Below are 25,655 nucleotides of genomic sequence, written 5' to 3'. Positions count from 1 at the left end.
CCCTCTTGTGGCTGAGCCAATTTTACTGTTCCTTATCCAGCATCTACATTATTCTTCACACAGAAACCACGAAAGAGGATAGTGTAGGTAGCTCTCCTCATGGCCCTTCCCTGGGGAAAGGGCCCTCCGTGACCCAGTTCCTCATCTCCCACATGCTCCTCCCTGGAAAGGTCCCAGCTCAAAACAATCTGCTTCCCCCACCGGCAGAGTCACCGAGATCTGCAGGGACGCACACACCTGAGAGACGCCCAGCTCACACCAGTACAGGGTTGGAATCCATCCTGATTGAGGGACGCTGGGAAAGATTTCACTCTACTTGGATAAACATCATTCCTGCTAGTGGCTCAGACTAGACTGAGAGCCCAGAGCCAAGGGCAGCCTCTCCAGGGAACCTGGTTTTTAACAAACTGGCTGGAGAAAAGTCCACACATCATTTTATTGTTAGTTTGACAGAGTGGGAACAAATACATGTGCTGTGACTGTGCACACTTTCCACAAAATAGAGCCCTTGTCTTTTTCTCTCTCATCTCACGGTCGCTGGGACACATGCATACTGTGGCATGCCTTTAGAAATGCGCACACATGCATTTATGTCCTTATCCTGCAAGTCGCCTTCATGATTAGCCCAGACTGATTTATATGAGGCGTAGGTCTTTAGGAAAATGACTGCTCCTCTACTGCCCCAGTCTGAAAACGTGGAAGGCAACCACATGGTAACTGACTGTGGGAGGCATCCTCCAAGATGACCCCAAAGATCCCTTCCACCTCGTATTCAGGGTCTTATGTAATACCCTTCCACGGAATAACCTGCTTCTAACCAAGACACTAAAGCAACACTGAAGGGGTGTCATTTCTGTGATAACTTCCATCCTGCCAGTAGACCTGCCACTGGCGTTGGCGAAGTCAGTTACCTTGTAGGAGAGATCCATGTGGCAACAGCCAGCAAGGACCCGAGGCTCTCGGTCCAACAGTCCTCGGGGAACTGAATCCCGCCAATAACCATGTGAGGCCCTTTCCCCAGATGGCCTTCACATGAGGCTCCAGGATGAGCAAACACCCTGACTGCAGCCTCGGGAAAATCCTAAAGCAGAGGAATGAGCTAAGCCATACAGATAATAATAATGTGTATTATTTGAAGCTGCTACATTTTGGGGGTAATGGGTTATACAGCAACAGATTACTAATACACCGGGGAAGCAACAGATGGGTTTTGGCCTCTTTTTAAGGTTGTGGATTCCAGAGAGAATCCCAAAAGTAGAGAACCAGATATAAAACAGGGACAATTGCAAATGGCAGAAATCAGTAAGTGGAATGACAATCCTACACAATTCTCGGCATGGAAAAGTAGCTCATTTCAGGGTCCTAATAGACCCCAGAAAGTACCCCAAGTCCTACAGGACAAGCAGATGTTAAAGGAAGGGAGAGAGAATGAGTCCACAAGGGGTCAGGACAAGAAGAATCTTACCTACATTAACCCGCTGATTTGAACACTCATCACATCTAAGCTGCAATTAACTTCAGCTTCTTCGTTTTAAACCACAGACCTAAGGAATGAATTGCTTTAAAAGCACCATCTCTGCTGACCTGAGATGTTTAAATATGAGACTCTACCGACAAGATTTTTTCCTCTGTGCATTCTCCTGTCTGAGAGCCCGTTGTGCATGTGTCTAATTGGACCGAATGATGAGTTCCACTCCAATGAGGGCGGAACAAGCAGCGTCCCCTCTGCGGGGCTGTGCGCCTCACCCTGACCCCAGACCTGCAGGGTGGCTCCGTCTGTAAGGAGCATCTGTTACAGACCGCCTCTCTCACCTGTCAAGTCGGACAAGTCTGTGAGAATTACAAATGTACCTCATTCTAATGTGAGAAGCACTTGAGCTCTGTTTAAAGCTGGGGGTGTTTTTAGGGAGGAAAAAAAACCCAGGGCTGAATGGAGCCACAGCTTTGGGTCATTTCAAATATAAACTGTGTTGTCAAGAAAACCATGCAGCAGAGCTTCTGTGCAGGGAAGTGGAAACATTCATTAAAGAGCCAGGTTCAGACGACCCCGAACAGCCCCATGGCTGGACAGGAGCGGCAGGCTCCGCTGCCCTGACACGTACGTTCTGTCGTAACGTGAGTTTTCAGGCTGCTGGCCCACTCGGCCTGTCCTGCTGAACCCAGAGCGAAAGGGGAGGAGGGAGAGCACCACACACCTGGCCAGGAGGGCGGGGCCGTGCTCTTTGCTCTCGGGAGTCACATGCTGTTCTCAGCAAATCAGCTCAGCGGGTCCCGGGGTCCGGGGGTGGGGAGCAGATACAAGCAGCGACTTGAGGAGTGGGGGAACGCCTGTGTTTTAGGTTTACATTCCTAAAACTGACCCCTTTCCATGCCAAACCCTTACCCCACCCTCTTCTCATCCCCAGTGTCTCATTTTACCATAATTTGTGTGTATTACTGACAGACAACGTGAAACTGAATTTCAACTCAGTCACGTGTCACTGGGTATGTTTTGAAAGCTGTTAGTGGATTATGTAGACTTACTGAATAATCTCTACATTGAAGTACTACTACTTCACTTTCAGGAACATTTATACTCAGTGTTAAGCCTAGTGTTGCAGTGACAACCTCACACATTTCTAAGTTCAATGTTGACAGTGTTAGTCCCGCGTTCTGGTTTAGTGATTTTATAAAACAATGTATAAAGTCTTGATGGTAGCTAGATTTCTGAGAGAAAAGTTTTGAGTCCTTAGGTATGCACTAGGTATCCTGTCCAGGGAGAGAGGGGAGGGAGTAAGTTACAGAGAAAGAGCTGTATGTGTTTAGAGATGGCTCAAAACACCACTTCAAGCAAGGGAACAGCAACTAGAAATTAGGCATGACCTCCAAGGGCTGAAGTAAGCCATTAGCAAAGAGACTGAAGGATGGAGACTTCCTCCCAGGAGAATATATGACTTTAGCTCCAAGAACAGAAAGTTACAAGCCGACAGGGGCTCCCAGGGCTCCAGGCACGTCTCCGCCAAGGACAACCATATATGCTCAACGATCTCGCCCAAGGCAAGTCACCCTTGGCCTCTCTGACCCAAAGGACACCTTGTCTTTCTCTTCTGGCAGTTCCAAGGCGGTGCGAGTAAAAGGAAGGGAGAGGTTTCAGAGTGGTCCCGGCTACATGGGGATGTGCATCAGAGGCAACTTTCAGAGTGGTGGAAGCCGACCGCAAGTACTCACCGGTGCACTGGTGCCCATCGCCGGTGTACCCGGGCAGGCAGGCGCAGCTGAACGAGCCGCCTCCGTGATGAATGCACCGGGCCCGGCCGGCAGGAGCACAGTTATGACTGCCATCCTCACAGGGGTTGGGAGGTGGGGCGATCACTGAAAAGAGAGGAAGGCAAGGTTGTCCCAGAGTTCTGGCCTGAGAATGGGTGAGCCTTGCACTTCACAGTGCGACAGATCTGCACTTCACAGTGCGACAGATCTGCACATCAACAGCATCGGGACAGCTGGGGGCTTATAAGGAATGCAGGTTCTCAGGCCCCGGCCCAGAGCCAATGAATCAGAATCAGCATTTTAACAAAATTCCCTGGGTAGTCTGTGTGCACATGACAATTTGAGAAGTGCTAGTCTTGCTTTGTGGTTACCACACTAGGCATGAAGACCAGCTATCAAGACATTCCTTGGTTAAAGTTTCTAACTCCCCAGAGCACTGCAGCTCTGCACGCCTGCATGTACATACGTACACACACAGTCTCTGTGATCGCTGCGACTTTTTCATCTCACTGAATTGAAAAGTGTGTTTTCTCTAATACCAACCAGCTCTAACAATGGGATGAATTTGGAATTCTAGTTCTTTGGATCCACTTATAGATCAAAAGTATTTTTTTTGGAACTCTAGAAAAGGGAGCTTAGATGGAGCTCTTTTATCAGTTGAGTAGGACAAACATCTTTGAATTACAAATCCACTTCGATCTAATTTGAGAAATACTTGACCTTTATCTAGAGCTGTTGTTATTAGAGGTTCATAGTCTTGTTACACAACTGGGCTAAATAAACACTAAGATACACAGCAATCCCAACTGAGTTGAACATCCTTCAATAACTTACACCATAAATGTGTATTTAGAGAAGAACAATAACACAATAACACAACAACAAAACCCAAAGCAAAAACAAAACCCCAACAAACAGGGCTGAACTGAGCCAGAGCTTTGGGTTATTTCCATGTAAATTATCTATTTTCTAGAAAACCCTGCAGCAGAGCTCCTGTACAGAAGTGGAAACAGTAGTGAGTCAAAGAATAAGGTTCAGCAAGACTTTGGCCAAAAAGAGGCCTGGTGTTGGACTCACAGACGCAGGTGTGCCGGTCGTCTGCGAACTCGTAACCGCTCCGGCACTCGCACCTGTAGCTCCCGAGCAAGTTGACACACACGGAGTTGGGGCCGCAGCGATGGAAGCCGGCTGCACATTCATTCACATCTAAAGGGAAACAAGAACAAAGTGCTGCTTAAATCAAGAGTCCCACAAGTGGAGGGTCTGCAAACTCCATGACTTCTCACCCCTACGAGGTTTCAGTGGGACTAAACAGGCATGGAAATGCAGCCTAAGCACCAGATGTGGATTTATGTCGTCATAAAAATAAACATTTATTCCAAGCCATTCAAGTACGAGCCCCAGGAGATATGTTTTAAACAAATATTCTGAGAATTCTTTAAACATTAAAAATATTCTGAACATTTAGAAGAAAAACACACGGTAACCATTTTCTTTTTAAAATGGTATAGAAATTTCTACTACTGCTTTTTGGGATATAAGAGGTGAAAGAAATGTCTGAAATCTAAGGATAAATAGTGTACTTTTTAAAATGTAAACTGCGCTTGATACAGGCTTAAAATGACCACATTTCAGAATGCAAAATATCCAGGGATTACAATAGATGCTTTCAGAGTCTCAGCCCCGAATACCCGCCTCCAAACTACCCTCTTAAAGCAGGATATGCTTAGTTTTTAAATAACGATTTAGATGAATAGCTGCTGAACTCATTGATCTATGGAGATCACAAAGACGACAGACACTTGTCTTCCCTCCATGTAACACTGGACAACTCCATGAAGGAACACGGGGCATGTGGCTCTTACCCATGCAACTCCGTCCATCTCCCTGGTACCCAGGTGCACACTCACAGGTGTAGTCTACGCCTGTCGCCGGATGGCACCGAGCTGTGGTGGCACATGTGTGGCTCCCGTCATAGCAAGGATTCACTGGGGCGGGCTCTGAGTCCCCTGTGTGGGCAGAGAGGAAATTTTTTAAAAAGCACTAACTACTGTGTATAAACAACAAGGTCCTACTGTACAGCACAGGGAACTACATTCAATAGCTCGTAATAACATATAACGATAAATATGAAAAAGAAAATGTGTAACTGAATCACTATTCTGTACACCAGAAACCAACACAACGTTGTAAATCAACTATACTTAAAAAAAAACCAAAACAATCTGGCTGTTGTGAAGAGGACGGGACAGAAGGAAGAAGACTGGCGAGTCCTTGGAACAGACTGTGTACTGGTCTGTGTTGGGGGCCCACCTGGCAACCGTACTAAATTATTAATATCCAACATGAGGGTGGATTATCTGCGTCACAGTTTTAAATTCCAGAATGGCTTCCCCTTGCCTACTCTATATGGACAGCTAACCTTTTCTTGCTTACAGTGGGCTTGGGTCCAGGAAACAAAAATATCCAACACGTGGCATCCTTTCACTTTAAAGTGCATTCGTTCTATCACCTTGTGTGATTCTCAGTATGATTCTGTGAGGCAGGCTGCCATCCTTTTTATCGGTAATTTTCACAGACAGAGGAAAATACTGAGAGACCTTGGAAAAACTGCCCAAACTCACAAAGCCAGGAAGTGGTACAGCAAAGACTCATACCCAAATTCCTGCCTCTAAATTGGGCAGTCTCTCACTAAGTGAGCTATTTTATGGGTCAAAATTCAATTAATGAGAAAATCTTGCTTTTTAAAAAAGATTTACAAAACCAAACAGGAATGACTTGCAGTATTTGCTCTTTAGGATTAACCTTGCCATCCACTAGGTAGTGATGACTATTAACATCTGAAATCTTCCCTGAAGAGCTCTATTTCTAGACAAAGTGTAACGGTAATGCTTACTAAGCACTTACGTGCCGGGCACTGTTCTAAACCCTTTACGTATATCATCCCTTTAAATTCTCGTGACTATTCTGTGAAGAAGGTATTATCATCATCTTCATTTTACCACAGCACAGAGAGGCCAAGTAACCTGCCCAAGGTCACACAGTCAGAAGTGGTGGATAGGTTAAAAAGCCGGGCAGTCTGACTCCAGAGCCCATCCATGCTTTCCACCATTTTGCTACAATTAGCACCAAAGGAACTTCACAAAGTCATCTAATCTAAGCCAAGAGCACAGAGACGGTGGTGTTGGAGAGAGCCCCGGTTGCCCAGACAGGATGAATCCATTAACTTTGGGCACTTCCATTTACTTCTGATTCCTCAGGTGCAAAATGAGAGTAAAAAAGTAATGCTTATGTCTGCCAGAACTGCTGAAGAAAAATGTAAAAACTCAATGCAATATATGTGAAAGGTGAGTCCTCAGTGACTGTGTTCCCTCTTTCTCAGCGGAGCGTGTTCATCCTCACTTGAGGTTTTAGTTTTGTCTCAGTCCCCAGAATTCATTCTGATCTTAGGTTCAAAAGATTCCATGAGCCTCACCCAAACCTTCCGGCCTTTACATCAAGCCATCCCTGCCGCTGCCGGGGCTCCATCTAAGTCACGATAACTTGACTTCTGTGCCTGAGTCTGTCTCGACAGGCAGACACAAGTCCTACCTTACTCTCCACAGTTCTCTCACTGCCCCAGAAACCAGCAGTGCAGCATCCAGAGACACAGGCTGGTGGTACCACCTCCTCCTGGGTGCCCTCCCATCTCACTCCAGCTCACCCACGTCTCCCACCCCCAACCTCACATGGGAGAGCCTCGCCCAAAGTAACTCCTAGTCTAGACCCAAGTGCCTGCTGCTGTCACCTGCCTCATAAACGGATTGCGCCCGTCCTTAGGCTGCCCGGCCACCTCCCCGTGCTAGCCCCCCGCCCACGTTAGCCCTCTTCCCATTTTCCCTATTAGGCGGCTGTGAATGCGGATGTTTGGCTGAGTCCCTGACGGGTCACATTTGCTTTCTGGTAAACTCCTACCATCATGTTATAAGAAATACCATGTGTGGCCCTGCCATGGAATATTCTCTCATTGATTCCCACATTGTGGCCTGAAAATAGCAAGGGCCATGGGTTTATGCTCAGTTCACCTCAGTGGTATTAGCTAGAGTGACAGAATATTCTTAAGAAAACAGGACCGACAGTGGCTCCAAGCATTTCTAAACCTGATGAACTTAAGTCCGCCAGCACAGGCCTCACTCCCCAAACCCTGGGGACATCCTTGCATGTCCCCCGTCCCTCCCTTCTGGGGCTCTTGCCAGATGGGACGGAAGCACAGCACTGGGGTTGTGGCTGCGGGGTCAACTTGACAGCACTGACCAAGGTCCCGAGTCAGTCCCTGGTGTGTGCTGCCCTTCAGAACAACAGGGTCGCATCCTCACTCAAGGCGCCATGAGAGACAAGTACCTGAATGTCCCCCTCTCCATTTTAGGAGAAGATTTTGTACCAAATGCCTGGCCTACCCAGCCAAAGGCGGAAGTGAGCTCTGAAATGTTCTAGTTTATAAATTCAAACGCCTAGCCTTCTTGTTCAGTACTTTCCAGCATCAAAATCTCACTGTGGCACATCCCAGGAGATTAGGGAGTTACACATAATGTCAGGATCTCACCACCCCAGGAGGCATTAAAAGAAAAAAGCAAAAAGCACAAATAGTGATTTGCAAACTTAGACAGGGTACCTAGCCTACCAGTAATTGAGGGGGAAATGTACATACTTTACATAATTCTGACTTAAAATAGACTTCACTGACAGCATGGCCACATAACTTGCAGAGCCCAGTGTGAAAGGAAAATGTGGAGCTCTGTTCACAAATTATTCAGAGTTTCAAGACAGTGACAGCAGAGCTTTAAACCAAGAGTATAGCTCCTTCTGCACATGAGGCCCTGTGCTCAGAATTCGGTTTCCAAAAACACTATTTTAAAAATACATTTCTAAAATAGTTTGGCTATTCATTCTCTATGGCTAGTGAGCTTTTCTCCTATTATAGTAAGTAAAGAATAGCTGTATCCTTCTTAAGACATTTTCTGTTTCACCCTCACCCTCCTGAACAGTGACTCTGACAGAGGATCTGGAACTAATTTACTCATTTAATCCACAGGGGAAGAGTGGTTTTCCTTAAAGGAACAGTCCCCATTGGCTTGAATGCATGGCCTTCTGCCCAAACTCTCCTAACCAGCGAGTTGAGTCCTGAAGTGGAAGCAAGAGCAGTAAGCAATCCTGGGTCTTGCTCTGTGACCCTACAAACACTAGCCAACCCACACTGGAAGCCCCAACACTTGGGGAGGCGGAGGGGCTGGTGGCTGGGGAGGGGCTGGTGGTGGCTGGGGAGGGGTGGGGCCACAGGCTCCCAGTGCTCACTGCGAAGACTACCTCCTGAACCTGAGACCCTGGAGCGCCCTCATCGGGCAGGGCAGCTGTGTTGTCTCACCCATCCTAACCAGACCCACGTCCCAACCGGACCATTGCTTCCTCTGGAAAGAGCGGAAGTCTCAAGATACTGTGGAGAGAAAGAAAGCAGGTTGTACTTTTCTCTTTTTTGTTGTTATTTTCTTCTTTCATCCTCATTTTCCTCCCATTCAGGCAGAGTGGACAGTATTCCTGTCTTCTGTAGGGGGGATGAAACACAAAGGGTAACACACACATTCCCCCTCTCAACATCTGGTCTGCATGTCAAGGTGGTCCCGAGGTCTGGGGAGTCCCCACGGAGGAGCAAGGCCATGGGCAGGGCGAGAGGGGGCTCTGCAGCCGGGCTTGGGTTTGAGTCCCAGCTCACCCCTTTCTAGCTGTGACCAGGCAGCTTGCTTCATGTCTGCACCTCAGCCTCTGTAAAAGGGTGATAATTATCCCTTACTGGGTAGGACTGTTGAGGGGATTAAACGGCTTCATTCATGCAAGGTACTCAGAACAGTGCTTGGCATTAAGTGAACTGTCCTTTGCTACTACTGCTAGAATAATAATATTATTAATTATTATTATTTGACCTGAGTAGAAAGGAAAAATCATGTAATTTCAAGGACAAATTAGCGGCTCGGTACCTGCCAGTTTGCTGGCCTTCTGGGCCTTGGCTGTTCCCCTTTAGCGTACCTCCAGGACAAGCACACCCAGGGATCTGTCTTTTCCTTAAATGATTCCAGAATCTGAAGGGGACTCTGTGGCCTGGTAGGTTCTCCCACTAATTACACTTCTTACAGATCAGACGCCTAGACTCAGTGAAGAGCGGAACTGGACATTCAAAGGTGAAGGCAGTTTTCCCCCATTGTTTTTATTTACATCTGTCCTTGGGAAATGGGCAACAACAGTCCTTTCCCTCCTGAGATACATGTTTCTATAAAATCAATTGACATTTTCATACTAGTAATTCATTACCTTATAATCCCATCTTTGGACAGTCAGTGGCTACGCTTCCAACCAAGTTTCCTAAAACCAAAATAACCAACCAATCCAACAAACTGAGGATTCTCACTTCAAGCCACCTCTACATCCTAGCCTCTTACCTTAATCTCCCATTACCACAACACTAAAGTGACACTTGCACATGGAGCCCTCAGCGCCGCCGGTGGTAAAGCCCCGGGGCATGAGTCAAGGAAGCACCGCTCAGAGGCACGGATTCCGGGCTCAGCAGTATCGACATGGAGCTGAAAGAACATTCTTTCTCCTCTTGTGCCTCTTGCCTTCTAAGGGAAAACTACCTACTGGTTTTCAGAATTAAAATGTCCCCTTGATCTGACAAGGTCATTTCCCACCTGGAGAGTACCCTTACTTCCCAGGCTCATCCTCTGGCTTGCCTAGAACTTTTTTTTTTTTTTAATTAATAGACTTTAAAACAATTTCAGATTTGCAAAAAAAAAAATTCAGCAAAAAAGTAGTTCCCATAGTCCCCCCTCCCCCGGTTTGCGTGGTTCCTTCTGTTATTAACATCACACACTAGTGTGGCACATCTGTTGTGACTGACGGACCAACACTGATGTGTTATTACCAACTACAGCCCATGGTTTACACTGGGCTACACGCTGCGCTGTCCAGTTCTGTAGGGCTTGGCAACTACATAATGACGCGTGTCCACCATGACAGTATCATACACAATAGTTGCTCTGCTCTAAAAATCCCTGTGCTCTGCCCTCTTCTCCCTCCCCCTGACCCCCTGGCAACCGCTGATCTACATACTGTCTCTATTGTTTTACCTTTTCTAGAAGGTCTCGAATTGCACAGTGTGAAGCCTTTTCAGACTGGCTTCTTTCACTTAGTAACATGCCCTGTGGTGCCTTGATAGATCTCGAACGTTTTTATCGTCATGTTTATCTAGCTTCATAGGTGAGGCTAATGACGAGTGAAGTATGCGAACCACTGCTTTAGAGGTTTGGGTTTTTTCCCCCACAACTGTTTTTTTCAATTAAGATATAATTCACATACCATATAATTCACCCATCTAAAGTGCACATTCCATGCAAATGGAAATGGAGAAAAAGGAAAAACCAAGTGCACAATTAAATGTTTTTTTAAAAATAAATTAGCAGAGCTCTGTAACTATAAACCACAATCAATTTTAGAACATTTTAATCCCCCCCAAAGAAACCTTGTACTTTTTAACTATCAACTCCCTACCCCACTATTATACCTCCAACCTAGGCAACCACTAATCTGCTTTGTCTCTGTGGATTTGCCTGCTCTGGACAAAACAGAATCACGCAATATGCTGTCCTTCATGACTAGTTATCTGCACTTAGCATAATGCTTTCAAAGCTCATGCATAGTGTAACATTCCTTTTTATGTTTTAATAGTCTTCCATCATATGGATATATGACGTTTTAAAAACCTATTCACCAATTGATGGACATTTGGGTTGTTTCCACCTATTGGCTATTATGAAGTTTTCATAAGCTTTTATTTCTCTTGGGTATGTAGGCAGGAGTACAGTTTACTCAGTCAAACAGTAACTATGTGTTTAGCTTTTTGAGTAACCGCTGTTTTCCACAGTAGCTACACCATTGTACACTCATACCAGCGATGTGTGAGGGTTTCAGTTTCTCCACATCCTCACCAACATGTGTTATTATCGGTTTTTTTTTTTATTATAAGCCATCCACATGCAAAGTAGTATCTCATTATGGTTTTGAGTTTTGTACTTCCCTGGTGATTAATGATATTGAGCATCTTTTCATGGGTTCATTGAATGCCATCTTTGGAGAAATTTTTTTTTTTGCCTATTTTTAATTATTTGTCTTATTATTCAGCTGTAAGAGCTCTTCATATATTCCTAATACATCTCTAAACATGATTTGCAAATACTTTCTCCCATTCTGTATGTAGGTTGATGTCTTCTGAAGCACAAAAGTTTTTACTTTTGACAACATCTCATTTATTTATTTTTTTTCTTCTGTTGCTTGTACTTTGAGCATATCTCAGAAACCACTGCCAAATTCAGGATCACAGTTCACCCCTATGTTTTTTCTAAGATTTTAATTTAATTACGTAAGGTCTTTGACCCATTCTCAGTTAAATTTTTATATGGTATGAAGTAAAGGTCCATCTTCATTCTTTTTCTTTGAGTATTATTCCATTTTACTGACCCTCCTGTTTTTCCAGAAATAACTTTCTTTGAATAATACTTTAATATTTTATAATGTTTTACATTAGGCAAAATGCTTTTATATTTGCTTATGCAATTTCATTTTTGTCAATTGAAATACAGTTGACTTAGAACATATAAGTTTCAAATGTACATCAAAATGAGTCATTTTTATAGATTATACTCCATTTAAAGTTATTATAAGATATTGGCTATATTCCTTGTGCTGTACAGTATATCCTTGTAGGGACTGCATTAAATCTGTAGGTTATTTTGGGTAGTATGACATTTTAACAATATTAATACTTCCGAGAGTTCCGGTCAAGACAGTGGAGAGGTAGGACCACGAGCTTGTCTCTCCTACAACGAAACCACAACTGAATGCTAAACAACCATCAAAGACAGACTGGAACCTAGCTAAAAAGATCTTCTGCAACTGGAAATATAAAGGGGGAACCACAGCAGGATGGTAGGAGGCACATGCTCGTGATACAATTGGGCCCCAAACCCCTGGGGTGGGCAACCCACAAGCTGAAGATTTGTTAAGTCGCAGAGGCCCTCCCACAGGAGTGAGAGCTCCAAGCCCCACGTCAGGCTCCCCAGCTCGGGTCCCGGCATTGGGAAGAGGAGACCTCAGGACATCTGGTTTTGAAGACCAGGGAGGCTTGGCTCTGGGAGCCTCACGGGACTGAGGGAAATGGAGAGTCCATTCACTTGAGCAACTGTTTTATTTTTTCGAGGTGGGGGAGATAATTAGGTTGATTTATTTTTTAATAGAGGTACTGGGGATTGAACTCAGGACCTCACGCATGCTAAGCATGTGCTCTACCACTGAGCTATACCCTCCCCCTTCCATTTGCTTGAGAAGCCTACACAGAGACTCACGTGCATCAGGTCCAAGGGCAGAGGCAGTGGTTTCATAGGAACATGGGCCAGACCTGCCTTCTGGATTTGGAGGGTCTCCTGGGGACATGCAGGATGTCTGCAGCCCACTCACGGGACATAAAAGCTGGTGGCGGACATTCCACAAGTGTTCGTCTACATGAGCTTTCCTAGAGGCTGACGTCTTGATTGGATCATTAGCACCAAGACCAAGCCCCACCCAACAGCCTGTAGGGAAGCCTCTGGCCAAACAACATACAGGGTGGGAGCACAGCCCCACCCATCAGCAGACCTCCTAAGCCACAAAGGCCTCTAGACACAGCCCTACCCACCAGAGGTCCAGGACCAAGCTTCACCCAGCAGTGGGCAGGCACTGGCTCCTCCTGCCAGGAACCCTGCATAAGCCTCTAGTCCAGCCTCATCCACCAGGGGCAGATACTAGAAATACGAAAATGATAATCCCAAAGCCTGTGGAAGGAACCCACAAACACATAGAAAGATAGATGATATGAGGTGGCAAAGGAATATCTCCCAGGCCAAGGCACAACGTAAAATCCCAGAAGAAGAAGTAAGTGACAAGGAGATAGGTAACTTATCTGAGAAAGAGTTTAAAGTAATGAAGGCCAAGATGTTCAGAGAACTCAAGAGGAGTATAGATGCAGAGTGAAGTTTTTAGCAAAGAGTTGGAAAATATAAAGAATACTCAAACAGAGTTGAAGAATAAAATCACTGAAATAAACAATACACTAGAAGGAACCAAGAATAGACTAAATGAGGCAGAAGAGTGGATCAGTGAGCTAGAAGACAGATTAGTGGAAATCACTACTTCAGAACAGAAAAAAGAGAAAAAAAGGGAATGAGGATAGTTTAAAGAGAACTCTGGGACAACATGAAGTGCTTTAATATTTGCATTACAGGGGTCCCAGAAAGAGAAGAGAGAGAGATAGGACCTGAGAAAATCTCTGGAGAGAGAGTAACCAAAACCTTCCCCAACTTTGGAAAGGAAACAGTCACCCAAGTCCTGGAAGCGCAGAGAGTCCCACACAGAATCAACCCAAAGAGGAACACACCAAGGCACATAGTCATCAAATTGACAACAATTAAGGATAAGGAGAAAATATTAAAATTAGCAAGAGAAAAGCAACAAACAACATACAAGGGAACTGCCATAAGGTTATCAGCTGATTTTTCAGCAGAAACTCTACAGGCCAGAAGGGAGGGGCGTGACATATTTAAAGTGATGAAAGGGAAAAACCTACAACCAGAATCCTCTATCCAGCAAGGCTCTGGTTCAGACTTGGAGAAATCAAAAGCTTCATAGAAAAACAAAAGCTAAAAGATTTCAGCACCACCGAACCAGCTTTACAACAAATGTTAAAGGACCTTCTCTAGTCATCAAACCATAACAAGACTAATACTTCCAATTTATGAACATGCATGTCTTTCCATTTCTTTGTATCACCTTCAATTGCTTTCATAAACGTCTCACAGATTTTAAAGCATAGGTCCTTCCACCTCTTTGGTTAAGTTTACTCCTGGGTATATTATTTTTTCAAATGGGATTGTTTTCTTGCTTTCTCTTTCTGAAGTTCATTAGTGTATAGAAAAGCAACAGATTTGTGTATGTTAATCTTGTATCCTACAACTTTACTAAATTCATTTATAGGTCCTAATAGTTTTTTGGTGGAGACTTTAGGGTTTTCTATACTAGTATCTGTTACCTGTAAATAGTGACAGTTTTACCTCTTCCCTTCCAATTTGGACATCTTTTATTTTTCTCTCTTGTCCTGTGGATATCCACAGTTGTCCCAGAACCATTTGTCAAAAAGACTACTTTCTTCTCATTCAGTTGTTTCGGCACCCCGTCAGAAAACAATCGACCGTAAACATGAGTGATTATTTCTGTATTCTCACTTCTATTCCCATTGATCAGTATGTCTGTCCTTATTCAAGGACCATACTGTATTGATTACTCAAGTTTTGAAATCAGAAGTATGGTTAGTCCAACTTTGTTCTTTTTTCAAATTGTCTTGGCTATTCTGAGTTCCTTACATTTTCACATGAATTTTAGCATCAGGTTTTCTTCAAAAAAAAAAAAAAAACCAGCTGATAGGATTGTGTTGAATTCATAGGTCAATTTATGAATCACTGACATCTTAATATTAATAATTTTCCAATCCATCAACACAGAATAGTTTTTATTTAGGCCTTCCTTTTTTTCAAAAACATTTATAGGTTTCAATGTAAAAGTATCACACTTCTTAAAAATTTATTCCTACTTTATTCTTTTTGAAATGGAATTGTTTCTTAATTTTCTTTTCAGTTTGCTCATTGCTACTATTAAAAAATATGATTGATTTTTATATATTGATTTCATATCCTGCAACCTTACTGAACTTGTTTATTAGTTCTAATAGTTTTTAAAATAAATTTCTTAGTCTTTCTACCAGTAAGATCATGTCATAGAAAAAGAGATAATTTTACCTCTTCCCTTCCAAGCTAGATGCCTGTAATTCATTTTTTTGCCTAATTGCCTGCCTACAACTTCCAGCACAATGTTGAAGGTAAGCTGCAAGAGATGACATCCTTGTCTTATTCCTGATCTTGGAGGGAAAGCATCCAGTCTTCCCTCATTAAGTGTGATGTTAATTTGGGTTTTTTCATACATGCAGTTCTATCTTGTTTTGTTCTTCTAGGCACTGGTGAAAATTTGGTGAAATCCTTCTCATCCTTTAAGTTTTAGCTAAAATATTATTTCCTCAGGGATATCTTTCTTGAACCTCCCATCTAGGCTCACAGCACCCTGCACTTATCACAATTATAACAAACATTTGTCAGCATCATTCTCCCTCCCACCTCGGCCCCAGCTTGTTCACAGGTGTATCATGGATGCAGATCGGCACATGCAGTTGGGTGTTGCTACAAACCAGTCTCATGTATTATGCTCTGTTCCTGAGCATAAGTATTATGTTTTATTCCTGAGCTTGGCAGGAACACTGTTCTAGAAGTTCCATTTCTACCTCTGTCTCCACCTCAAGGACAGGACCCTACCTTATTCATCCTTACACCCAGCACCTAATAGAGCCTGGCATTCAGTTTACCTTAGTAACCTACATGAATCATTCTGAGGCCACTCAAAAGGGATGAAGAAAGAAAGTTCAATGTAATTTTTGCCCAGCAATAACAAAAAAGGAAACCATACCTTCAACGGGGCCAATCTGATTGGTCACAGCGAATCTGAGCACTTTTTCTTCATCCGTGTACAAGGCAAAGACCCGGTCCACGTTCAGCTGCTGGGTGGTGGGGACGGCCCAGCGTCTGGGGGCATGCCTGCATGTTTGGTACGTGATGTTCTGGTGAACACGGTAGGACTGCGTTTGGTTGATGGTACCAAACGTGAGAGAGTAGTCTCTGGAGCTTGTGGAGGTCACAACTGCAATAGACACAATTCGGTCAAACTAGGAAATTACAAAATATTAACTAGAGGTTTTTCACATGGGGTGAGTTGCTCTGCACAGCTTTCATTTAATTCCTGGAGCATGTTCCCTTGGGAAGTTCCTGAGTTTATATGGGAAACCTACAAGGCAATCCCAAGAACCCGAGTGGATGTAAAACCAAGGCACTGACACGGAGCAGGTACAATCACTGATGCCAGAATTTGCAAAGAATAGATGTGTCTACTTGCAGCCATGCTGAGCACTCCGTAGGCACTGCCTCGTTCTGTCCTCACCACAGCCAGAGAGGTGGGCCCGTAACTTGTGTGGAGAGCCTTACAAAGGTTAAGAAGTAGTTAAGTCTAACACGCAAGGCTGGCACATGGCAGAGCTCAAGTCAGCCTGACTCTACATCCCAAGTTTCCAACCAGTCCATCCTCTGCAGTGCACGGAGAGCATGCCTTCCAGCACCTTGCACTTAAGTCAGAGAAAGGAAGTTGGTGGGGTGGGGGTGTCTTTTCTCTCCATCTGAGTGCGGAATCAGGAGGCCAGGCCAGTTTTCCGATGCCCATCCTCTTCCCTGCATCCCGTGCCCGGCTTCCGGCTCTCATATCGCAGGAGAAGCAAAGGCACGACACAAATCAAACCGCTGTGCTGCGGGACAGCGACTAAGATCAGGTGGTTTTTAAAGAACACATCATACTTTACACATATCAACCAGGTAAGGTAGACAGACAGTAATAAGGTTATTAACATTCTCATTCTAGAGATGAGAAAAATAGGTCCTCAGATGTAAGTGACCTTATTCCCCACATATTTTAAATGCATCCATGATATGAATTTCTGTCTTCTGACTCCAAAACTAGCATTAGTTTTATAACACTGGTGCAGCATCTCTGATTTCAAAGGATAGTGAAACAGGTTACACAAGGAGAAATTCCAATAGTGGGGGAGGGTATAGCTCAGTGGTAGAGAGCATGCTTACCATACATGTGGTCATGGGTTCAATCCCCAGTACCTCCATTAAAAAAAACTAATAAATAGACCTAATGACCTTCCCCCACAAAAAAACCATATATACATGTATATACATAAATTTAAAAAAAATTTTAAAGGATAAATTCCAATAATCAGTATTTTTCCATGGCTCAGAGAGCAGGATAGTTAAAAACTATAATTATACCATCCCTCCCCATCCCACAGACAAGGTTACTTTATGTTATAATAACAGTATTGAGAAGGGACACTGATACTCTTGTGTACAGCAGCCAGCACTTTTCTCACACTAACATAATAATCAGAGTAACAGAAACAATATTGAGCTCATTTTATATGCCACACACAGTTGGAAGGACATCCCACGCAGTCACTCACACAATCCTGTCTTGTGAGCCATGTGCCATCCCCACTGTGCAGATGAGAGAAGTAGCTGCACGCACCTGAGTCTGAGTAGTGGTAGAGCTCCCTGTAGGGAGCAATGTGGGCTGTGAAATTCGCTGGGATGTAGGGCACCTGGCCTTGAATGTTGGTCTTAATGCTCAGATAGTTCTCTGGGTCCAGTCCCTCGGCAGTTTGAGTGATTCGAACCCTCTCCTCTCCTGGGTAGAAGGTAACTTCCATGTCATGGATAAAGGTAGCACCTGGAAAGGAAAAAAAGTTCCAGCACAGAGATGGAAAGAGGTCTTGCCTCTTCCAGCAATAACTACCAGGGCACACTTCCCCTTCCCAGCTTCTGCTACTGTTGGAGATGGTGCCCAAGGAGATCTGATCGCCAAGGCCAACAAGGGCCACCAGCTGTTGATGCCATTAGTTCCCCAAACCTTCTGATACAGTGTGGTTCCATCCTACCTCCTCTCACACTGCTTCTCTTTGTAGGAGCTTGTTTCCTGTGAAATATAAACCACTAGGAAAATCCTTGACCTTTCTCCAGATTTGGCAAAAATAAACCAAGAAAACCGCAGGACACCCATTCACCTTTTGAATTTCAGATAAATAATAAATAAATTGGTATAAGTATGCCCCAAGTATTGTATGGGACATGCTTACACTAAAATGTTTATTATTTATCTGAAAGTCAATGTAACTGGGTAGACTGTATTTTATCTACTTTTGACTCAAGGTTTTATCAAACCCTGTTTATAAGTAAGATCCTACTAACAGCCATTGAGCTCTACAGCTGGAAGTGGACAAAGAACTTTTACACTTTCTGTGCAATGAAGATAAATCCACTAGGAAACAAAGTGCAGTGAGATGAGAAGCCAGGAAGTGGCCTCTGCCCCCTTGCTATGGAAAGGTGGTCCTTAGAAGAGCACTGTGTCCTCTAGCTTGCTAGAAGACAGGATCACAGACCACCACCACCCCACCCCGCCTACTGAATCACACCTGCACCCTCCCAAGGCCCCAGGCGATGTGCATGTAGGATGAAGTCTGAGAAGGACTTTCTGTACTATTACAGGTCAGAGTTGTCGGGGAGGGGGGTGGGGAGGAAAGGCACCCCTCACCCATGAAGTAACACCATCTCCAGGTGTCCTGGAATTACCACCGTGCACCCCTATTTAACAGATCTGCACATTGCAACTCAATGACATGAAGTCTGGGAAACAAGCTTCAACAAATTGGGCTCAGTGGGCACAAATGCTCCATATGGAACCATTCTATTTCTCAGAACAGCTTGGAGAACATTAAGAATTCATTCTTTTAAAAAAACAGTCCTGTGAAGCCAAACCATCCCCAGCTACTTCCAGACAGAAAACTACACTCTTGTGACTCTGGAACATCAGAGAAGCAGATCTTCTTTCATGGAATGAAAATTCAAGGTTCCACGCCACCAAAGCACGGGTGACCAGTGGCCCTCTCGGCGGCCCTACTCACCTGTGAGGCTGAAGCCGTTCTCCCAGCCTGGTTTTTCTAAAGCAAAAAGCCAGCCAAACAGGCCTCCGATTGGCGTGAGTGGGAGAAGGGCCTGGGCGGCCGGCTGTGGGATGTGGCTGATGGCCGTGTAGGCTCTGCCGTCATTGCCCACGATGTAAGCGTGCAGGTCCACGTCGGTGAAGTGCACGGGCATGTGGCCCACGCGAAGTTGCCCACTCACTTTCCCATTGACTCGATGAGGTGCCCCTGAGACACAGCAAACCCAGTCAACCGTGACCACCGTCTTGGTGCACAGACAAAACAGTTCCACCAACAACTCCCCAAACTCCATCTTTAGTCCTTTTTCATGAGACCCTTAACAACCCACCACTCTTCTGGGTAGGACACACACCTGCCTTCCATCTCCCTTCTCCTATCCTCCCTCTCGCCCATCCACTTTGCCTCTGAAGAGCTAGCAAAAAGGGCGGAAGCATTTCTGGTTAATCCTTAAGTTGGGAAATCCACCCAAACACATATATTTCTCATTTATTGAGCACCTGCAAGTCGCTAGCACTTTGATTCAAGCGGTAGAGACACAAGGTCCATAAGCAGAGCCCATAGCGACAGCTGGAAACAGCAGGCGGCAGAGACAGACCCCGAGCAGCCCCCGACCCAGTCAAGCCAGCATCCCTCACCTTCCGGCAGACAGTGCTTCCCATTCCCGTAAAACCTGGACTGGCAGTGGCAGCAGAAGCCGGTGGCGTAGTCGGTGCAGAAGGCGTGCCGGGAGCAGCGCTCGTGGTTGTGTTCGCAGGTCTCCTTGTGGGCAGCATTGTACGTGAAGACTGGAAAGGAAAGCAAACTTGGAGGAAAAGGACTGAGTGATTCCAGCACCGCGGCTGCCAAGCTTCACCACGGACCCAGCATCTGCTCCATAAAATCTGTTTAGGTTGTAATAAACAAATGGGGTTTTGATGTTGAAGAGACAGGATAACATTCAACTCAGGGGAATTAACTAGCTTTGTCTTCTGGCAAGAAGTTCTGCTGACTGCTCCCATCTGGTCTCACAGCAGAGCTGGTGGGTGAGCGAGGATGAGGCTGTGCCCCTCTGGTCCCAGTGCAGTGACAGGAAAGCCAACCAGTAAGTATGTGTTAGGTTGAACTGTACGAAACTGCCATTTTTTTCTGGGTCAAAAATGTCCAAAGATAAGCAATTTTATATGGTTCAAACTAATAGTAATGAGCTCCCGAGAGGAAAAACAAAGAAACTACCAAATGCAGTCTTATGTCTAAACACTCCTTCCTTCTTTTTGGTAACCTTGAACTTAAAAAGAACAACCTATAGCTTGTCTCTACCCAGAAAATTTTTTTTTCTGAAAGAGAAGGCAGGCCTTAAAGAATGAACACACATACACACACCCCCTAAAGAAAGTGTATGGGGAGGCAGGCGGAGAGAGAGGGGAAGGAGGTGGGGAACCCGGTTGTGAAATGCTTAGTGCCTGCAGGATTTCTTGTGGTGGGTGTGGCATGAGCAGGATGCCCAGGCAGTAGCGGAGAGCCTGGCCACAAGCACTGCACTCTAGGAAGCCATGCGGACCAGGGTAAGTTTAATGCTCCTTCCATCTCCCACTTATTCTTCCCATTAAAGAGAGAAAGTCATTTGTGCTACCAAGAAACAGAGAAATTGGAGCAGATGCCATTGTCCCTAAAGAGAATGGCCAAGAGGGGTGGAGTGTGGCAGGGGGGTGCTGATGGACAAGAGAGGACACCCAGGGCAATGTCAATCCCGAGCATGGCCACCAGGAGGCAAAGCAGCTGTGCACACCTCTGCCCGAGCATCCCCAGAAGCAGGAGTTGGGTGGAGACTCCAGGGGCACAGTGACAAGCTGGGATGGCACAGAAATCTAGCGCTAGACCCCAAGGCTGCAGTGAGGTGCAAGCTCCCGAGAGAGATAACCTGCTCTCAGGAAAAACTAGGTAGCAGGTGCGTTCCACATCAAGGACTGAAAAGGAGGAAATGGGAGGGGGGAGGAAGAAATGGAAAGACCAATACTCACCCACTATTCCAGGGGAAAACAGAAAGCAAACCAGTGGGGGAAGATGTAGCACCATAGAAGTAATAATGTAGCCAGCATAAAGCCTTGCATCAGCAATTAAGAATATAACAAATTTAACATTTAAGTAGTGCTTAATACACGGCAGATCCTTTTCTATGAACTTTATGAATTCTTTCAATTTGTACAAGAATAGGGGCTGTTTTTATTCCTGTGTTGCAGGAACACGACCAGAGGCACAGGTTAAAGTGACCATCCTGAAGTCACACGGGCAGGAGGTGGTGGAGGTGGGATTTGAACCCAGGAACTCTGGCTCCAGATTCTTAACAGCTGCACTCGACCACCATCCAGCAGAGCCCAGGGACATCTACCATGAAAGCTAAAGGATGTGATCAGGTGACTGGGCTTAATCAGCACAGGCTTCAGCAAGAAAAGCTTGAGTCATGCTTTACAAATCAGGCTTAATGGTAGAAGATAGCAGAGATTACCCGGGTGGCTATCGTAGCTGACAAAAAAGCACAGGTAAGAAGAATTGAGAACAGCAACGGTGGCATTCACTTTTGGACAGAAGTGCTGCTTACGGATTCTTGAGAAAGCCCCAGGAGCCGAGGACTGGCAGGACAGACAGTCTTGACTCAAGTGGAATATCTGACCAGAGACATAATGAGAATAAAGTTGGTGACTCAAGATTTGGTATAGAGCCTTGGTGACATGGCTGAGAAATTCCAGTTCGATAAAAATAGAAAGTAAGGCCTCAACCTCAACGTTTTTAAACAGGAAAGTGACATAAAACTCAAGGCAGGAAAAAAAAAAAAACAGAAATGGATAATGATAAATCTAAGTTGGCTGTGAGGAAATCTGTATATCACTCTCTATCACTGGTTTAAGAAAGACAGGGGGGACCCAGTTTGAGTTCAAAGAAATAAAGGTAACTTGTGAAAGTTTTGGGTTACTCCAGCTCAGAAAGTCACAACTAAGTGTAAAACAGCAGCCCCTGCAGGGACTGGCACACTGAGCGTGGTCATGGCATCGACTGCCATCGGGACCCTCCCTCCAGAACACAGGGGAACCAGGGCAGCACAGGGTCCCAAGCACTGACACTCAACAGCACCCGGGCTCGGGTGGCTCTGTGGACACCACAGAAATGCACCACACCTGCTTCCTCCTCTTCAGAATCAGGGTGACACCCCCCTCTCACACCTCAACGCCAGCAACCATGTTGTTCCTTAACATACTTCTGAGCACCAGGGCAAAAAGGTGATCTGATGCAGGACTAAAGGGTAGTCATTTTCAGGAAATTCAAGTAAAAAGCCAAACTCTAACACCGCTCTGCCCCCAAATTAAGAAAATGATGGGTTTGTATTGTGTTCTGTTTGTTATTTTGTGAAGACTTGTTCCTCAGCCCAATTCTTCTTCTAAGAGTGGCTTATGAAACAGGGAGAGATGGGACGGAGGACTGCTGATGGGGGCACGCGGGGTTAATTTCACTAAAATAGCACAGGGGGCCTGGCTTTTGTCCGGGTAAAAAGAGAGGCGCAGCGGTGCAGCCGGCAACTTACAAATGCATCTGTGCCAAAGCTTCTAAGCTCATGGGCATGGCTGCATTTTTCTAACAAAAAAATGATGGTTAGGCCCCCATGAAAGGCTATTAAGAGACTCAAACTATAATTACAGTGGGCTAGTTATCGGTAAGCTGGCCTGGAGATCCTTTTAAACAGCGCGAGGGTGTTCTGAAGTCTGTGTGTGTAAAGCAGCATTCTCAGGATGGAACCACACTGGGGAAAGGTGGGTTCACTCCTCCGAGTCAGGGAAACACCGGCTCCCTCTTCCAAGCCTGCCTTCCCACTCAGGTGTGCACACTTGGTACAGCGTCAGCTCAAGTGAAAAGCAAATGCCTGTTGCGATTTACTTTCCTTCTTCCAGTAATTCAGCAAATATTGAGCACTCTATAGGCCTGGCACCAGACTAGGAATTAGGGATATAGCAGGAAACAAAACAGACAAAAATGCCTGCCCTGAAGCTGACATCCCCCTGTCTAGGCAGTGGTCAACAGACAGGTCAATTATTCAGTGCGGTGGACGGTGTCGAGCGTGAGGCATAAACTTAAATCTGGGAGGGAAAAGAGCGCTGGAGGGGGAAGGGGACTTTGCTCTTTTAAATAACACAGTCAGGGGGGGCATTGGGAGAAGAAGCCCTCTGGGCAGAGGCCTGGAGGAGGGGAGGACGAGTGGGGACAGGGACACCATCTCAGGCAGGCGGGCCTGTGGGAAGAACAGGGGCCGTGAGAAGACAGAAGGCGGAGAGATAGCCCTGGCCAGTTCTCGACCAGCAGGCCTCATAGGTCATGGGAAGGGTTTGGGCTTCGCCTGAGCGAGGTGGGGAGCTGCTGGAGGGTTCTGAGCTGAAGAAAAACAAGATCTGACTTACGGAACCTCAGGAAAGAGCTGCTGCCTTGATAGTCGGAGGTGCTGGCGGAGAAGCTGAGAAGGGCCCAGACACGGAGGCCCTTCAGGTACTTGGAGGGTGTAGCTGCCAGGCTTTGCTGAGGGACTGGATGGAGGGTGAGAAGACATGGACGAGAGGGAAGGGAGAGAGAGGATGGAGGGGAGGAAAAGGGAAGAAAGAGAGGGGTCCACAGGAATGTTCCTTCCTTGGCATGGGGAGCTGAAGAGTGGAGCTGCCCTTTACAGAAGATTTGCTTGAGAACAGTTCTAGCAACACCCTTGCGGCTGCAGGCAAGTTCCACCCCAGCTCTGGCAGGGACCTCGACGCTCAGAGGGAGCACTGCATTTCTCCCTGTGGATTCTGGGAACCACAGCATTGGAATCACCTGGGCTGCCTGTTAAATATGCTAATTCTCAACGTGCACCTTGTTCTCTCAATGGGCGGGTCCCAGGCGTCTGTGCTGGTGCTACTCCCCAGGTGATTCTCCCTCCCACTGATGACAACGTTCAAGATACTTGCAAACGTTCCATTTCTGAGCTCGAGAACACTTGTGCATGTAGTTAATGAACTTCATCTGACCAATTAGCAGCTCCTGGGAAAGCAGCAGTTGGGTGGGGTGGAGGGGAAGAGTTCAAGGAATGTTCTCACAGTAATCCTGGCCAGCCGAGAGGCAGAATGGGTTGATGGCCCACTTAGGCCAAATCCCCAAGCAGGGCACGTGAAGATCCTTTGGTGGAGGAAACCAGAAGCCAGGTCCCTTCCCTGATGATGGAGGAGAAGACCTAGAAATGCGATCCCCCATGTGTCTATCTGAGCAAGAAAAGCCAGACTACTGGCCAATGTGACTTCTCAAATTCCTATGGGAGTTGCAGGTAGATTCAAAGATGCTAGACTCCTTGAAGGTGAGGAATCAATCTGGATTCCAGCTGGATGAGATGTGTAATGAGCATATCCAGAAACAAAGTGTCCCTTTTTCTTTCTCGGTGGTCATTTCAGGGCCTCTTGCCCTCCCAGTTTTGAATGTGTTCTCACACACTTCTTCCTATTTTGGTAAGGAGATAGTGTCCCTTCTTTACAGATGACACAACTGAGGCCCACAAAGATTGTATGATCTTCTGGCTCTAAATTCCACACTCTTTTCCATTACACCAGCAATACTCAAATGTGGTGGGTGTCAGGATTACCAGGGGACCTGGTTTAAAAAGGCAGGTTTTGGGTCAGGAGGTGGCGGAGGCATGGAAGTCAGCATTTTAATTAAACTAGAGACACGGGAGAAACAGCCACAGTGGACGAGAGCCACACTTTGAGAGATACTGTTTTTATCCCCTGGATTCCTCTCTCCTGAATATTACCTACCGGGGCAGTTTGTCTTCCAGACCCTCCAGGGACCCACATGCTGCCTTGGTGGCTCCTGTCACAGAGGGTGAGACGGACAGAGACGCATCTGCTGGCACCTCGGGCCCAGCAGGGAGATAAAGGCCATCCAGGTTTCAGTGAGCCCAGCCTGCGACGGCTTTTGTAAGCTGAGGTTCGATGGTCGCTAAAGGCATCTTCACGTGAGGATTTAAAATCTCATTTCTTTTTCCCATTTAATGCTTTCCCACCCTTCTCATATCCTTGTAGAAAGGGAAGTGGGGTGGGGCTGCGGAAGGGAGGAGCGGCCCAGGCGCTGCCCAAGTGTTGGAGGCTGGTCCTCACCGGGGGTTCCTCACACCCACGTGAGAACTCCTCCTTTGCACTGGTTCGGATCCCCCCTTCCGCCTTCATTTCTCCAGAAACACTTAAGCCCTCGTCCTCAGCCCTGGCCCAGCCCTGTGGAAGGTGGCAGGCTCCCCAGGCAGACCGGGTTCACGGTGCAAATGGGGACAGAGGGTTCCTGCACCGGGCTGCAGCCGACCCCCAACCCCCGGCTGCTAGAGTGGCTTTTACTTTTAACAGCTTCTCCCGCCACCTCGAGAAAAAGGACCTACAGTTTCACTGCATGACAGGTTTTTCTAAGGTTCCTCACCTTTCAGAATGACAGACTAGTAAGAAAACCCACAAACCCAACTTTATAATGGAAAATGTGGTATGCTTTCCCTCCAGTTTTCATGTTTGTTTGTTTGTTTGTTGGTGTATGTGTGTGGTACAGAGTGATGCTGTGTTTGTTTGTTTTTGGTGTATGTGTGTGGTACAGAGTGATGCTGGTTGGGCAAACAGTTATT

The 25,655-nt window shown here is 45.9% G+C and overlaps 1 protein-coding gene across 1 annotated transcript in view; it reads right to left on the bottom strand.

Annotated features, from left to right (window-relative positions):
* NID2 (nidogen 2) overlaps nucleotides 1-25,655 on the bottom strand; it is a 60,941-nt gene that overhangs the window by 16,190 nt on the left and 19,096 nt on the right. The window contains exons 5-11 of the mRNA XM_074365531.1: nucleotides 19,648-19,797; nucleotides 18,974-19,219; nucleotides 17,542-17,742; nucleotides 15,871-16,101; nucleotides 5,112-5,255; nucleotides 4,324-4,452; nucleotides 3,208-3,351 (exon numbers count right to left, since the gene is read on the bottom strand). Coding sequence (XP_074221632.1) covers nucleotides 3,208-3,351; nucleotides 4,324-4,452; nucleotides 5,112-5,255; nucleotides 15,871-16,101; nucleotides 17,542-17,742; nucleotides 18,974-19,219; nucleotides 19,648-19,797 — 1,245 coding nt within the window. The remainder of the gene's footprint in view (nucleotides 1-3,207; nucleotides 3,352-4,323; nucleotides 4,453-5,111; nucleotides 5,256-15,870; nucleotides 16,102-17,541; nucleotides 17,743-18,973; nucleotides 19,220-19,647; nucleotides 19,798-25,655) is intronic.

The sequence above is a fragment of the Camelus bactrianus genome, chromosome 6 (genome assembly GCF_048773025.1).
Source record: "Camelus bactrianus isolate YW-2024 breed Bactrian camel chromosome 6, ASM4877302v1, whole genome shotgun sequence".
Classification (NCBI taxonomy): domain Eukaryota; kingdom Metazoa; phylum Chordata; class Mammalia; order Artiodactyla; family Camelidae; genus Camelus; species Camelus bactrianus.
Note: the sequence above shows the minus strand (reverse complement) of the source record. Positions and strands in the feature narration are given on the sequence as shown.